The sequence below is a fragment of the Chrysoperla carnea genome, chromosome X (assembly GCF_905475395.1).
Source record: "Chrysoperla carnea chromosome X, inChrCarn1.1, whole genome shotgun sequence".
In the NCBI taxonomy this organism is placed as follows: Eukaryota; Metazoa; Arthropoda; class Insecta; order Neuroptera; family Chrysopidae; genus Chrysoperla; species Chrysoperla carnea.
Genome location: NC_058342.1, coordinates 32,583,117 through 32,598,682, shown reverse-complemented (window position 1 = coordinate 32,598,682; position 15,566 = coordinate 32,583,117). Strand labels below are relative to the sequence as shown.

At 34.9% G+C, this 15,566-nt stretch overlaps 1 protein-coding gene across 6 annotated transcripts in view; it reads left to right on the top strand.

Annotated features, from left to right (window-relative positions):
- LOC123302709 (E3 ubiquitin-protein ligase HUWE1) overlaps positions 1-12,799 on the top strand; it is a 37,249-nt gene extending 24,450 nt beyond the window's left edge. For 4 of the 6 annotated variants that reach the window (XM_044885761.1, XM_044885756.1, XM_044885757.1 and 1 more), the window contains 16 exons: positions 47-1,144; positions 1,684-2,472; positions 2,565-2,667; positions 2,795-3,031; positions 3,100-3,247; positions 3,422-3,990; positions 4,989-5,621; positions 6,157-6,716; positions 6,968-8,726; positions 8,803-9,606; positions 9,986-10,261; positions 10,615-10,803; positions 10,883-11,204; positions 11,448-11,613; positions 11,913-12,103; positions 12,244-12,799. In XM_044885761.1, coding sequence (XP_044741696.1) covers positions 47-1,144; positions 1,684-2,472; positions 2,565-2,667; positions 2,795-3,031; positions 3,100-3,247; positions 3,422-3,990; positions 4,989-5,621; positions 6,157-6,716; positions 6,968-8,726; positions 8,803-9,606; positions 9,986-10,261; positions 10,615-10,803; positions 10,883-11,204; positions 11,448-11,613; positions 11,913-12,103; positions 12,244-12,346 — 7,947 coding nt within the window. In that variant the 3' untranslated portion in view covers positions 12,347-12,799. The remainder of the gene's footprint in view (positions 1-46; positions 1,145-1,683; positions 2,473-2,564; positions 2,668-2,794; positions 3,032-3,099; positions 3,248-3,421; positions 3,991-4,988; positions 5,622-6,156; positions 6,717-6,967; positions 8,727-8,802; positions 9,607-9,985; positions 10,262-10,614; positions 10,804-10,882; positions 11,205-11,447; positions 11,614-11,912; positions 12,104-12,243) is intronic. The other 2 variants (XM_044885759.1, XM_044885760.1) reach the window with 2 other exon arrangements.
- The last annotated feature ends 2,767 nt before the right edge of the window (positions 12,800-15,566 follow it).

The window sequence follows — 15,566 nt, the reverse complement described above, 5'->3', positions numbered from 1 at the left end:
ATCACGGCACATTTATTTTGTGTTCTAAATTCCCATTTTGTTACAGGTTCAAGTATCTGATGAAACAGGCAATACTCGACCCATTATGATGACAATTGTTAACATGCAAAAGAAACAAACGGCAAAAACAGGTGAAGAAGATATGGAAGCCGAAGAACAAAGCACCGAACAGCAACAACGACCTTTAGAACAGCGTACACGTATTGTAAAAGGTATCGATCAAGCGAAAACACGTTTAGTAACGCGATCGTGCGTACGTTTAATGCGTCTTCCATTAGATATTGAAACATTACATGCAGTGATGCGTGTTTTACTTCGCTATACACGAGATTTCGAGAATGCGAAATTATTCGCTGAAGAAGGTGGAATACGTTTACTGTTAGATTTAACATTAGCTTCAAATTTCACTGGTTTCGAATCAATCGCCACACTATTAATACGACACGTGTTTGAAGGTCCTAGTGTCATGGAAATGACAATGGAGAAAGTTTTACGTGCTAAAAGTGCTGCAAATTTCCCACCAGAATGTCGTGAATTAGTATATTTAAGTCGACATCTTGGTTCAGCAATTGCACGTGATTCTGACACATTCACAGAACTGGCAAAGCGAATATGGTTCCCAGATTTATCAATGGATATGGCGAAACGTAACGAAGATAATCCACCCAAAGAGATCTTTGTTAAATCCAAAGCGTGCGCGCGTAATCAACAGGAAGCGGAAATTAATGAAATTGTCACAGTTCGTGCAATTGAAGATTTAATGATCGCTCTAGCTAAACCAGATGCACCTTTAAGTACACCATCACCAGCGAACAACGCAACAACTACGGCATCCACTTCAAATACAAAATCAACTTCGTCAACTACACCCAGAAATTATTTGATACCTCGAATTATGCAAAATGAGTTGTCTCCATTAGTTGAGACAACAAATGACGAGGATATTGTGACACTACCAGGACGTAAACCTAAAGAAACACCAAATATTACCACGAAATTAATTGAGGATGAATCCAAAAAACCTTTAATACGAAAATCAGACATTTTACGAATATTATCCGATGCTGTTCGATCGTACATCATTGTTGGCAAATATATTACGTTCTTCGTCTATAAACCCGAACATTCGGAGCTCATTACAGAGGTACGTTCTTTACATTGAATTAAATCTTAATATTATTTCTCTAGGTTGTTTTTTCTTAATCGGTACATTTTTAGATCGTGAGTCTATTATTGCCAGGCAAGAACATATACAATAACGACATAATACCGAGTTATAGGCACCCGTGGCTGAGATTAAGGTACCTATCTGGGCGAGTTCTAGTCCTCGGTCGTTGCGTACTTATTACTGCGCATCAAGCTGCCCAAGTGATTGAAAACATGTTTTCAATAAAAATACGCAACGACCGAGAGGACTAATTCTCGCTTAGCTACGCGCCTTTTTCCTGCTACCTTCTCCATTCGAATTTTACGTCCTTATTACAGACGTTCTTGATACCAGGTGTCCCATTTTAAACAATCTAGCTGAAAATTTCTTCATCGAAGGGAATTTCAAAAAACGTCCCAAGTAAAAGTTGTTGTACTTGGAGGGGGAACCATAAAAATTTGTTTTTTTTTTTTGGTTGAGACACTTTTAAAAACTGGATGTAGTACCCTGTTAATTTTTTTTTACTTTTCTTACAGGAAATGACGGCCATGACATTTTTATTAGATAAACTATTACCATCAACGGATAACGCTTCAGATCCTGATCGGCATACATTAACACGCATGCTTATTTCATCGATAGCGGCATGCCATCAAATGCCTGAAACACAATTAGTATTAATTTGGGATGTACGTAATTCATTGTTACGTGCTGTGGGTATGCCAGAATCGGCAGAAAAACACATTCAAATGCAAATGATTGCCTCATTAATATCAACAATTATCGAGCATTGCCCACCGTTAGCAAGTCTTCAAATGAAGACCCGCTTTCATGTACATCCACTTAATTATCTAAATATGACCCATATGATTCGATTAATTCTACGTCGAGGTATTGTTGCTGATTTAGCACGCTTTACACATTGCATTGATCTATCAAGTCCACATTTGGCAGCCACAATAAATGCGGCCCTCAAACCGTTAGACATATTAACACGTGTTTTAAATCAACCGCTACCTCCACTTAAAGTACCACGAAAGGTCAATAATGTCAATGATGGTGGACCCTCAATCAGTCAAAGTGGGGCGACTGGATCCGAGAATACTCATGCACAACGTGAAGATGCCGTTGGTGAGGATGCTGACAATACGGAAGCCGATTTATCAACAGCTGGAGAAAGTTTAGGTGGACGAGCAGAAGCTGATGAACGTGAAGGTGTTGAAGCCGCTTTGGTTGATATTATGGGACAGATTTTGGATCAGGATCAAAATGAACGATCCAATACTGGTAATTCAGCCTTGAATGATACTATGGACATTGATGAGGTAAATTTTACTTATATACAGGGTATTTCAACAATTAAAAAATCAGTTGTTTGTTTTCTCTTGTTTTAAATATTAATTTTTTACTCTAATAGGAACCATTTTTGGATCGAAATGATACCGAAGAATCAGAATCGGAATCGAATTCATCTGGAGAAGATGATGACGAAGACGATGATGACAACGATGACGATAATGGTAAGTTGTGTATACCTTCTACCTTCTCCAGCATTCTGTTGAGAAGTTTTTAGGTTTCACTGTGTTAGAAAAACAATTTTATTTGGAAGGTATGAAAATTTAATATTTTTGGGGGAAATATTTACAGGCCAACATGTTAATAATGAAGAATCATCTGCCTATGAAGATGACACTGAACCAGAAACAGAATTCTTCGAAGATGATCTTCTACGAATGCTACCAGCATTCGAACGTAACGATGAAGATATTTTAATGATACAATATTCCGATCAAAATAGTGAAACAGATCGTCCAACGAGACGATTTCATTGGAACTCTAGTGGATTTACAACAATGCCATTTGGAATGCAATTCCAAGAGTCAAGTGAGTTTTCATAGTCGCCAACATTCATCAATTTTCGATGTTATTAATACTTTTTTTTTTTAATATAGCGCCACCAAATCATCCATTGTTAATCAATCGACACAACTCAGAAAATTCGAATATACCTGGAACGCGAGGTCAACGTGCCAGCCGACAACGCAGGCTACAATACTTACAATTGAATCCAATGAATCCGCCACAAATAATTTTGCAAAGGTATAAAAAATGCAGATATTGCCTTAGTGCTCGTACATCCTTAATAAACAAATAAAAATAAATAGTGGGGTATTCCTCCTGTATATTGTTTGATTACTGGCCCATCTTCTTAGTTTGGGGCTTTTCCAAAAAAAAAAAAAACCGATTTTACATTAACTAATTGAATATTTTTAGATTACTTGGACCATATCCAGATCCAATATATTCACCAATATCCGGTGTTGATGACACCCCACGTGTTGTAATTATGGATCAAAATTTCGGTATATTCTCTAATGAGGAAGAACAAATCGATGTTGTCGATCAAAGTGGCTATCTATTAGGACCACATTTATCCGGCGGTTTAAATAATGTACCAATCGCCTTGTACTGGTGGAACGAGGAATCACGAATGTGTGACGGCTCAGCTGTACTTGACTCAGCAATGTATTTCAGTAACGTAATGTATGCGCACTTGGATTCGATACGCACGGCTGATTTAGCGGAACGTAAAATATTGAAACGTATGACTAGTGATACGTCAGCGGCAACTTCGACTAGTAAAAGTACAAGCAGTAGCACCACAGAGAAATCGAATGTTATGGAGAATCTGTTAAATGCGGTTATATCAGATTTACCACCGTCGCAACGATCCACTTCCACTTCGACAAATGATCCATGTTTAGTGAGTTCTGATATGTTGTCACAACGGTCTCAGAATTCGGCTGACATGTTGGATATCAATGATTTGGATATTCCGATGGGTAAGTACAAAATTTTCCATTTTCATTCCATTCACACATTTCCCACACACTACAGAGAGTCCTAAATGTTGTTGTTGTTAACAGATGTTTATTTCCTTTAGTTGTAGAGATAAAAGTTTTTTGGTTAAAAAAAAAAACAATGCACCTAATAAGGTTTCTTTTCTTAATTCTATCAAATTTTTTTTTATTTGGTGGTTCCTGTAGATTTTTTTTTACTAAAAGATAAAAGATATCATGAAAAGCGACCTTCTAGTGTTCAACTCTTGTATTATCCCGCTTCTGACCTACGGACTGCAGAGCAGTGCATTTACCGCACGTTCAAGTCATAAGTTAAAAGAATGTCAACATGCAAGTGAAATTTACAAAATTAAAAAAAGCCCTGACAAATTTTTCGGCTACAGAATCCTAAACTCGCTTTTGAAACATATCTAAGAACACTCCCCATTAAATTGCCTTTTTCCTTAAAGCCTTTTCCAAACTAAGCCGATTTGGAAGATCATCGCTAATTTTTAGTTTTTTCGGGTACGAAACCTTAAATTTGCACTTGAAACATAGCTAAGAACACTCTCCATAAAATTACATTTCAAACTAAACCAAAAATTTCAAAATCGGTTCATCACAGACACGCACACCCACACACAGCGGTTATTTAAAAATTTTCGAAATTTTTTTAAAAATGTCTTTTCATTTTGTTCTTTTTGAACGAAAAAACTTTTCTCTACAATGATAAGCTCGATTCACATTCGGTAAATGTTTCGCAAATGTATTTGTAAGTGTGAACTGGCCTTCATTAAATGTTATTAACTTAAAAAGTTATTGAGACATATTAAATCGATAACTATCGTTTATCGTAAATTAAAAGATCGTATCGTTAGAGCAGAACAGAACAGGTCAGATTCGGTACCGTTACATGTTAGCGTTAGACAGTGCACGCACGTCGTTACTCGTTGTTGTCGTAAATGACGTAAGTTAGTAAATATATATTGAATATATTTCAGTTACAGATCAATCGATATCGAATTACATCAATTGTAATTCACAAAACGAAGAAAATGCGGCAACACAAGCTGCTTCTGCTTCTATACCGTTACCGGATGTTGCATTATTAACGGCTACGGCTGACGTAGGAACAAATCCTGTCGATACGTTAACGGATCATTCAATACGTAGTCCACCACCGTTAATACGAATCGATTTTCGTGATCCATGCTTTCCACATCCATCATTGCCATTAGTAACATCATCGCCATTTGATTCCTTAGATTCGGTGATACGCTCATTTGTACATCCAACAATGTTTGGTGATGAACCGAACACGGACTCGAACGGAGACCGCATTCTAACCGATTCCAATGATCGACCGGATGATGATGCTGAAATTGAAACACAACCGACAGTTAGACAGATTGCTGCTGGCACAATATTGACAAGCAGTGTGGGTACAAGTACAACTCCAGCACTTGATGACTACTTATCAGAGACAACGTTCCCTCCACCTCCTTACAGTATTATCGAAATAACAACTGGTAGCGACACAGCCACCACTGGAACAGTTACAACAGTTTCCACCAATACAGTAACGTGTAATTCAACGACAGTCACTTCTGTCACTTCAACTAATAGTCAAGAGGGTAAGCTATATTGCATTTCGAACTCAATTATCGAAATTCGCTACAGATGCTTGTTACACTTTTTCAATTTAACAAATGTTTCCACGGCTTCTTCTTAGTCTGAAAAAAATAGTTCAAGCAATGGAACTACCTTAAAAAAATTATCATGTTTATTTTAAAAATTGTGTGTGAAGTTTTTGAGATCATAAAGCGTCAGAAATGGATCCAAGATATCCTTTTTCTCAGAAATTATTAGTCCAATCAATTTTTCGGGTCAAATTTACCCTAATAAACTGCGTTTTATCAAATTTCGAAACAAAGGAGAAAGAAAATTACAAAAAATAGGGAAAACTTTCTAAGATATTGCTCAAAGTCCCATACAAAGGATGATAATTCTGGGATCAATTTTAGCCAATTTCTTAGAAAATATTTGTTTACTAGTCAAATGTTCTGTTCCCCTTTGCGTATATTTCCTGAAGCGTAAAATAGGGTCTAATGAACATCTGTATCAAATTTCGTTACTTGAAAAAATGCAAAGTGAACCCTATTTATACAGGTTATCGTCCAAATGTAGCTCCGCCAAGTCAAGATATCACTTCCGAAATAGTTGTTGAAGCCGTTCCACCGCCAACAGTTCAATCAGAACCGAGTACAGAATTTAATTTCACTACAAATACTAGTAACACAACGCCTACGCCTACATCAATGGCAACTGCTTCAGCTCCACCATTGTCAGATTTAGAACTACCTGAAGATGTCGATCCATCATTCTTGGCTGCGTTGCCTGAGGAGATGCGCGCTGAAGTGATTGCAGAACAATTACGCTTACAAAGAATCCGTCGACGTGCCGCACAACAAGACTCCGCAATGGCATCACAATCTACAGCTGATTTAGCTGCAGCAAGTTCAAGCACTGCACCAGCTTCGAATTCTGCCCCGGATATATCTGAAGTGAGTCCTGATTTCTTGGCTGCATTACCACCAGCTATTCAAGAAGAAGTACTTGCTCAACAACGATTGGAACAACAGCGGCAAATGGCAGCTGCTGCAAATCCAAATGATCCAGTTGATGCTGCAGCCTTTTTCCAAATTTTACATCCAGCTTTACGTCAAGATGTAAGTTTTCATTTCAAATCCACATGAGCGGCTGGTATTCTACCAGCCAAAGTAGTAAAAGAAAATAAAGGTCGAGTCCGTTTGTCCAATCATCTGGGTCTTTTCTGTACACTTCGAGGAACAAGTACATACCAACAAAACCAAATGAAAAAAAAAACCCATTAATTAAAATCAAATAAGAAAACCTTTTAGAAAACGGATAAAATTTGAGTTTGCTTTATATTTTGATAACTTTTTTTAATTTTCAACAGATTTTAACTGATATGGAAGAATCACAAATATCAGTATTACCACCAGATTTAGCTGCCGAAGCTCAAACATTACGTCGTGATTGGGAAGCACGTAATCGCCAACTAATGCAAGAACGTTTTCTCAGTCAAATAGCCCAATCGAACAATGCATTATCATCGATGCTACGCCGTTCCACAATCTATCCGACATCACGTGGTCCCCGGTACATACATCCTGTAACACAACGTAATCCACATTGGAGCTCTTGGGGTCCATCATTTCCAGCACGAAACACCGAACAACGACAAATGCGTAACACAGTTGTACGTGTACGAGGTCGACAATTACTTGACTTGGAATCCATATCGTGTTTGCTCGTCCTGTTATTCCAAAATAATCCAAAAATTCATGTACTACGATTTTATCGTTGTATGCGTAACTTCTGCTATCATGGCCCTACTCGAGATTGGGTTATCAAAGCGTTGTTATCTATTTTGGATAAATGTGTCAATGCAAAACCAATTGACACAACCGGAAGTAATCAGTCGTTACGTCGAAGCAAACGATTAGCAAGCAAAGTATCTGGTGAATGTACGAGCCAAAATTGGTTAAATATTAATTTGGAAGCGGCACTTGGATGTAAAACAAACGTGTTTATTGTAAATAAGGGTAATGGTGGAACTTCTAAAAAGGGGGAAAAGAAAACAAACACGGCTCCTTCGATTGATATTCACCATCAAGCTGCTTTAATCGCCGCCAGACAAACTTTAGATCTATTAATACAATTAGCGAAAAGTTTTCCAAGTTGTTTCTTACCATTACGGGTAAAATCTGGTAACAAAAAGAAACCAATTCCACCCAAAAATAAATCCACTAAAAGTGTACCAGATTTCTGGGACTTATTACTTAAATTAGATTCAACAAAACCTCCTACTCCAATTAAAAAATACCGTTTTCCACCACGAACATACGCAAATATTCCCGGTCCAGATTCCGATTGGAATTTTGCATCAACATTCGAAACATCTGGATTTGGACAACTTTTAACCATGTTGGATGCACCGACCGTGAAAAAGAATTCACAGCTTGTGGATAAATTTTTACGGTTGTTGTATATGATTACACGAGGTCTGCCAGAACTTCCACAATATTTATCCGGGAACAAACATATTGTTAGATTCCGATATATCGAGAAATATGAGAGTATTATGAATTATGAGGATAAATTACGTATTATTGTAAATACGATCACGTGGAAACGTTGCTCCGAAGATGGTTTGGATTGTGCGACACTTATGTTACATAATCTATCACATGTGTCAGATGAAATGCGCAAAACAGTCATTAATTTATTATGGTATGGAGCATTCGTATTATCACGAGTCGTAGATACGCATATTAAAGCGTTGCTAAACGAACTTCAACGAATGAAAGAGCAACAACCGTTTGGCGACGATGAATCACGATTAGTGATGACGTCAAACAGCACCGGTGGAGCGAATAGTACGGGAATATTGAACGATCGTTTTACAAAAGAACCGATTATTGTGACGGCATCAACGAAACAGCGTAGCACATGCGATTTACAACTGTCATCAATGAGTCAGCTGGTTTCAAAGAATTCATCACAAGCGTATTTCTTAAAATTATTACGTGTTATTGTACAAGTACTTGATACGAAAAAGAAAACTGACAATAAAGATGGCGCAGCTGCGGGTCCTTCAGCTACATCTACTAAAACTGACGATACAACTGCTATGGAAGTCAGCACAGATCCAGGTGAGTTTCTTTGAAAGTTTGAGTAATTTTGAAAGTTACCTCTTGCTCTAATTAACCTAAATTGTTGATTTCACAGGTCCATCTCAAGCAAGTACCAGTACAGCGCCTCCATCGACAAAAGAAATCCCAATTAGTTCAACATCACCAGCTACATACATGGATTCGAAATTGTTCGAGGATAAACCGTTAAGCGCAATGTTAAGTTTGGGCAACATATGGCAAACATTGAGTAAATGTTTGCTTGAACTGGAGCACACACCCGACCATCATGCTGTGTTAGTTTTACAGCCTGCAGTTGAAGCATTCTTTTTAGTTCATACAACACCAAAGAGTCGTATTCGACGTCAAACGTATGTAGTGGATGACGGTCCCACGTTAAACTCAATATTCGAGACAACTGTTGATATACCAAACGAAGAGGAGAACATAATTGTACCCCCCTTATCACCAATCCAAGTGAACACCGTTGTCGATTTATTGTATAGTTCAGATAGTGATGAAACCCGTGTGTACGATAGTAATAGCACCGCGACGGAGAACAATACAACAGCAACACCAGCTACGACTGAAGAACAATCAAACAATAGTGAGCAACAACAAACTTTAACGTCTTCGGGGGAGACGACTGTTGTACCATCTACATCGGATCTTGAAGTTCCTGAATCGTTAATATCACGTTATGAAGCTTTAGCATATGAAAAAATGGCCGCTTCAGGTGGTTTACCATGCTTTATGAATGATATGGACATTTCAGATGATTTTATGACATCTACTGAACAAGATTTACAATCTGGTTCGTCTTCATCGTCCTCAAGTCAAAGTTTAACACCCAGTGATCCTGCATCTATGGATGATAAACGAAAATTTGTTGCATTTGCAGGTTTGTTTATTTTTAACAAATACACAATTTTCAGATCCTCTCAGCAGACAGAATTTTCAGCACCTCAAGTAAAATCAAGGACAGTTCCATGAAGCGAAGCGTAGTTTTAGTGAACCATTTCAAGGAGCACCACGTTCTCAATCGTAAACCTATTCCGCGTTCTCAAAGCGCAGGTCTTTGGTACCAATAGAGTACCAAAGATGTAGCGTCTGTCTCAAGTTTGAACTGATTTCAGAAAGGATAGAATCGATTTTATTCGATAGATAATCCAAAAAAATATAGTCGGTCCGAGATCGTCTTTAAGCTCTTATCTTTTTATATTATTAATTTAAATACAGGATATTAAGATAATTAAGTGTATTATTTTGTTAATTTTCAGAACGACATCGAACAGTTTTAAATCAAATATTACGACAGAGTACAGGTAATCTTGCTGATGGTCCATTTGCAGTACTGGTTGATCATACACGAATTCTAGATTTTGATGTAAAACGACGTTATTTCCGTTCGGAATTGGAACGTTTAGATAATGGAATACGTCGTGAAGAATTAGCGGTACATGTTCGTAGATCACATGTATTCGAAGATTCATTCAGAGAATTATATCGACGTAGTGCCGAAGAATGGAAAAATCGATTTTATATTGTTTTTGAAGGTATGTGTGACTCTCTGTATATTTACTTGAAAATTTCTATGGAAATTAATTCAATTTTAAGGAAATACCTTTAGTTACCATGGTAGTGTCAATTCCTCGGCCCCGTTTCTTGTATTCAAGAGCTTGAATAGACCAAAATTTTATTTCAAGAAAACAAATCTAATGATATGTAACTTTTGACCCCCTCCCGAATCATATCTTTATACGGATGAATCAAGGGTCGTTGATATCTATCTGATACGGGTGTTAATGGACCTAGAATAAAGGAATCGATTCCTCTTTCTTTAGTGATAGAGTTATGCTGCTCAGGAGATTTTGTTTTATACATTTGTAATTTGTACTGTGTGTTACAGAGGAAGAAGGTCAAGATGCTGGTGGTTTATTACGTGAATGGTATATGATTATCAGTCGTGATATATTTAATCCTATGTACGCGCTGTTCACGGTTTCACCAGGGGATCGAGTCACTTATATGATTAATTCATCTAGTTATTGTAATCCAAATCATTTATGCTATTACAAATTTGTTGGTCGTGTTATAGGTAAGTTGTCAAATACAACGGTCAGTCGTAGACCTAAGTTCTTGGAATATTTCTGTAACATTTTGGTTTTGATTTTCAGCAAAAGCAATTTATGACAATAAACTATTAGAATGTTACTTCACACGATCTTTTTATAAACATATATTGGGTAAACAAGTGAAGTACACGGACATGGAATCAGAAGATTACAGTTTTTATAAAGGTTTGGTGTATTTAATGGAACACGATGTGGCTGATCTAGGCTACGATCTAACATTCAGTACTGAAGTCCAAGAGTTTGGTGTAACAAATGTACGCGATTTAATACCAAATGGTAGCAAAGTGCCAGTTAACGAAGATAATAAAATGGAGTACATACGTTTAGTTTGTCAAATGAAAATGACAGTCTCCATTCAAAAACAGTAAGTCATCTTTCACACAACATTATTTTGATTCAAATTTAATTTTTTATCAAAGATCAGAATCATAAAAGAATAGCTTTTCCTAATATTATTATTGTTATTAATTTTAAATTTCAATTTGATTGAATTTGCAACAAAAGGCATTTCACGATTAAACTACCTTAGTATAATAAGATAAGGTAGTTTAATCGTGAAATAGTGATCGTATGTTGAGGATATTTAATGTGATGTGATTTGTTTCAGATTAAACGCATTTTTAGAAGGTTTTTATGATATCATTCCAAAGAGATTAATTTCAATATTCAACGAACAAGAATTGGAATTATTAATATCCGGATTACCAAATATTGACATTGATGATCTTAAAAATAACACCGAGTATCACAAGTATCAAGCTAATTCATTGCAGGTAACGTATTCTATTTTTTACGCCCTTCATTACAAATTGGGATATCTTGATTACTGGTTCAAGCTGTGCAGAACCACAGTTGGGCCATTCGAATTTGCTTGTCTGAAATTCACTAGAAAACAGTTGAGAAAGGTGATGGGACTATACTTATGTGCCATTTCCCACGTTTTAAGCTGAAATATTAAGTTATTTCCGAATTTTTATGGCTTTATGGTACATTTTGGATGTTTAACGTTAGCGATGCTTATGTTTTTAACCACGGATAAATTAAAATTAAGAGTGTTTGCATTTGTTTCTAGATACAATGGTTCTGGCGTGCTTTAAGATCATTTGATCAAGCCGATCGGGCAAAGTTCCTACAGTTTGTAACAGGAACATCTAAAGTTCCATTACAAGGTTTTGGTTCATTAGAGGGTATGAATGGTGTACAAAAATTCCAGATACATCGTGACGATAGATCTACTGATCGACTTCCATCAGCACATACCTGGTAAGTTAAAAATTGACTTGGTACTCGTACATCCTTAATAAGTATAAAAAATTTTGAATTTTCTGACATTTTTTTTAAAATTGTGTGGTTTTTGATTTGCAAATCAATGAACGTTTTAAAATGTATCTGTTTGTTTACAGTTTCAATCAATTGGATTTACCTGTATACGAAACGTACGATAAACTACGCATGAATCTACTAAAAGCAATTCAAGAATGCAGTGAAGGTTTCGGATTCGCTTGAATTTATGTATTTATTATTTTTCTAATTATAAAAACATAAAAATTTTTAAAAAACAATCAACAAATTGTTTTTTAAAACCAAACAAAAGAGACTGATCTTTAAAAATAGTGATGGGAATTTGTGATTCTAGCTACATCAAAAAAAAGTTTAAAAACCGTTTAGCTCCCCCGTCCGTCCCTTCTCTCCTTACTCCTCCTCCCTCTCCCAAAAAAAGCGTTTGTAAATTTTTGTGTGTGTTTATTAAGAAAAAAAGAAGCAAAACAGTAAAAAAAAAGCAACAAAAAAAATGGATGTTTTTTTGAAATTATCATTGTTGTCAGAGGCGGGGACACATTTTAAATAAGTGTCACAGTTGGAAGTGTCCATATCCGTCCCTTCGAGGGGTAATTTCAAAAAAACAAAAGAAGATAATTATGTAATATTAATATTGTTTTATTTTTTATTATGTATTAAAAATTTTTTTTAAAAAAAAGAGTAAAAAAAAAATCAATTCTTTGAAAAAAAACAAAATATGCTGTGAACGAGATAATTAATTTGTTTCCTCTGTGTCTTATTTAAATAATAACTAATTAATTTAATCGCATTTTCTTTTTCCCCTTTACACTTGTTTTATTACGCTCCAAATCGGTTATAACGACATTAAAGGGGCTTACAATGATGGTCCTTATATCCGGTCATACAATTATGTACATTTTACCTATGTATTTATTTACCATTTTAATTATGTATTTAATTATGTACCATTTTAATTATGTATTCCAGATAGAAGTGCCACTAGGAGCTAATTTGATGACAAGAACACTAAAAATCATCCTACTCCGAAGAAAAAAAAATTCGGCTTTCAATAAAGACCGGGCTGTTATTTTTCCTCAGAGAAGAATGATTTTAGTAAAAGCGTCACTCGTGGTGGAACATACTGGTGTCTTTTATCATATCAGCACTATAATCAAGGACTTACTGTTTATAAAATTCAAAAAAAGTTAATTATGTTCAAAATTGGTCATTATAGACGACTAATTCGAGTGATGGTTTTATCCGATATTGTTATAAACAGTATATTTAGTTTGGACCTTACCAATTTGTCATTATAGACGATTTTGAGTGTATTTTTTTTAAATAGTTGGATCAGAAGGTTACCGTATCAAAATTAGAGTTCGAAATGAAATGAAAAACCTACATTATGTCATTAAGGTTGGAAATTTTGTTCATTAATCTAAAAATCAGATTTATTTAATTTGAAGGATTTTGATTTCATAAAAAGAAAATAAAAAGGATATTTTGAAATTGTTTCTCGAGATGAAATGTCTGTCTTTGAATTGATTTTGACCAGGCATCTTGAGACTATAAAAAAATTGTTTTTTTCTGATTTGATTCATATAGATAGTCCGAATAAAATTTAAATTTATCTAGAAAAATGTTTAAATAAGAATTCGTTAAAATAACCCGAAAATTTTCTTGCTAAATAAAAAACTACTTGATAAAAATTCATCATACCAATTAATGATTTTAAATTTTGATACAATATCCTCCTGTTCTATTACCCTACTTTTTTTCTGTTCTTACAAGAACTGTGACCAAAAACTGTTTGAAAATACATGATATTTTTTCGATGAATTTTGTTTCCTTCAATACTTAGATTCATCACATCGCCAATATATCGGAAACCTAATCCAATATGGCGGATTTTTTTTTTTAATAGGCTTTGTATATAATTCTAATTTTTAAATAAAAAAGTTATTTGTTATATTAATTTTTTTTTTAAGTAACGTTATAGTTTAAACGTGTTTACTACGCGACACGTTCCAAGACAGTTGCACAGTTCTTGTAATAAAAAACAAATGAAATTGTTTTAAGTTATTCAAAAATAAAAAAAATGTAAAATGGCGGTTCATTTAAAAAACATTGTACAGTGCTTGTTAAATTTAAATACTTAAGGGTTCAATAAATTAAAAAATATAAAAAAAATTAATATAAAAGATTTATTTTAGTCAAAAAAAAAACTTATAAAAGCTTAGCTCTTGGGCGCTGCCATTATCACATCACCTTAATCGAATACAATCCTAAGACAAGTCTAAGAAGATCTTTTTTACTATGATCAGTTTTACATCTAATGTGCTCCAAAAGTTCTATAAATACGACGCTAATATTTGATTGCGTAGATAAAATAACTTCCCTTATTTCTGTTAGTTGGTTCTCAAAACTGCTAAAACTGCGCTTCCTGACGTGGATGAACTATTACCAGAGGTGCCGTAACAGTCATATTTATTCTAGGGGTGCCACCACAGTCGTGTTTATATGTCATCGGTTTATTGTAAGAATCATTACCACGAATCCATATAACAAGGGACTGTGGGGATGACACTCTTCAATGGCACTTTCTAGAAACTATATCTCCGAAGTAGTGAAAATTTTTTGCTTAATTTCAGCTTATTTGGACGAAAGGGGAGCTCAAATTTTCAGGAAATATATATTTGGGATTTTTATCCAGCGTAATATTCTCCTGGACCAATTATGGTTTCATTTAAATAATTGAATTGGGGTCGTATTCGATTTTGATAATTGGATTCTGTCAGTTTCCAAGAGCTACAAAAAATAATTTTTTCAAGCATAATAAATTTGTATGTATTTCATATTTTGCTATAGCTAGAAAAGTACGAATTTTTGTAAATTATCCCGAATGATTTTTGGATTTTCGCATTTCGAATACGTTTCTGTTTTTGTATAAAAAATGGGTTGTCGTTTGTTTTCCAAAAAAAAAATTATTTTCTTAATATTTTTTTAAAGAAAAATAAGGTATAAATTTTGATATAATTATGAATTTTTTAGCATCGAATCCATGGAAAATCATTAAAATATAGCGTGAAGTTTTCTTAAAAGCTTTTTGGTATTGATTTTCAAATTTTCACGTATTAAATCGAAAATTTCTAACCCACTAGTTAAATGAGCATCATTTATATATTTTTGAGTCCAAATTAGAAACGATTCGAGTTTGATCAGGAAATGATTCGAAATTCGTTAAACGGAACCTAGATCAATTTTTGTTTATAGTCCACGCAAGCTTAAACACCAAAGTACCAAATCTAAATTAAATACAAATTTTACGCCTCTAAAAATGAGATTATGGATTTGCAAAGCCAATCAGATTTATTTGGGGTCCTTAACCTTAGAAATTTCAATTTACATCCCTGATAAAGATTTGTTGATCATTGCCGAAAGTTTT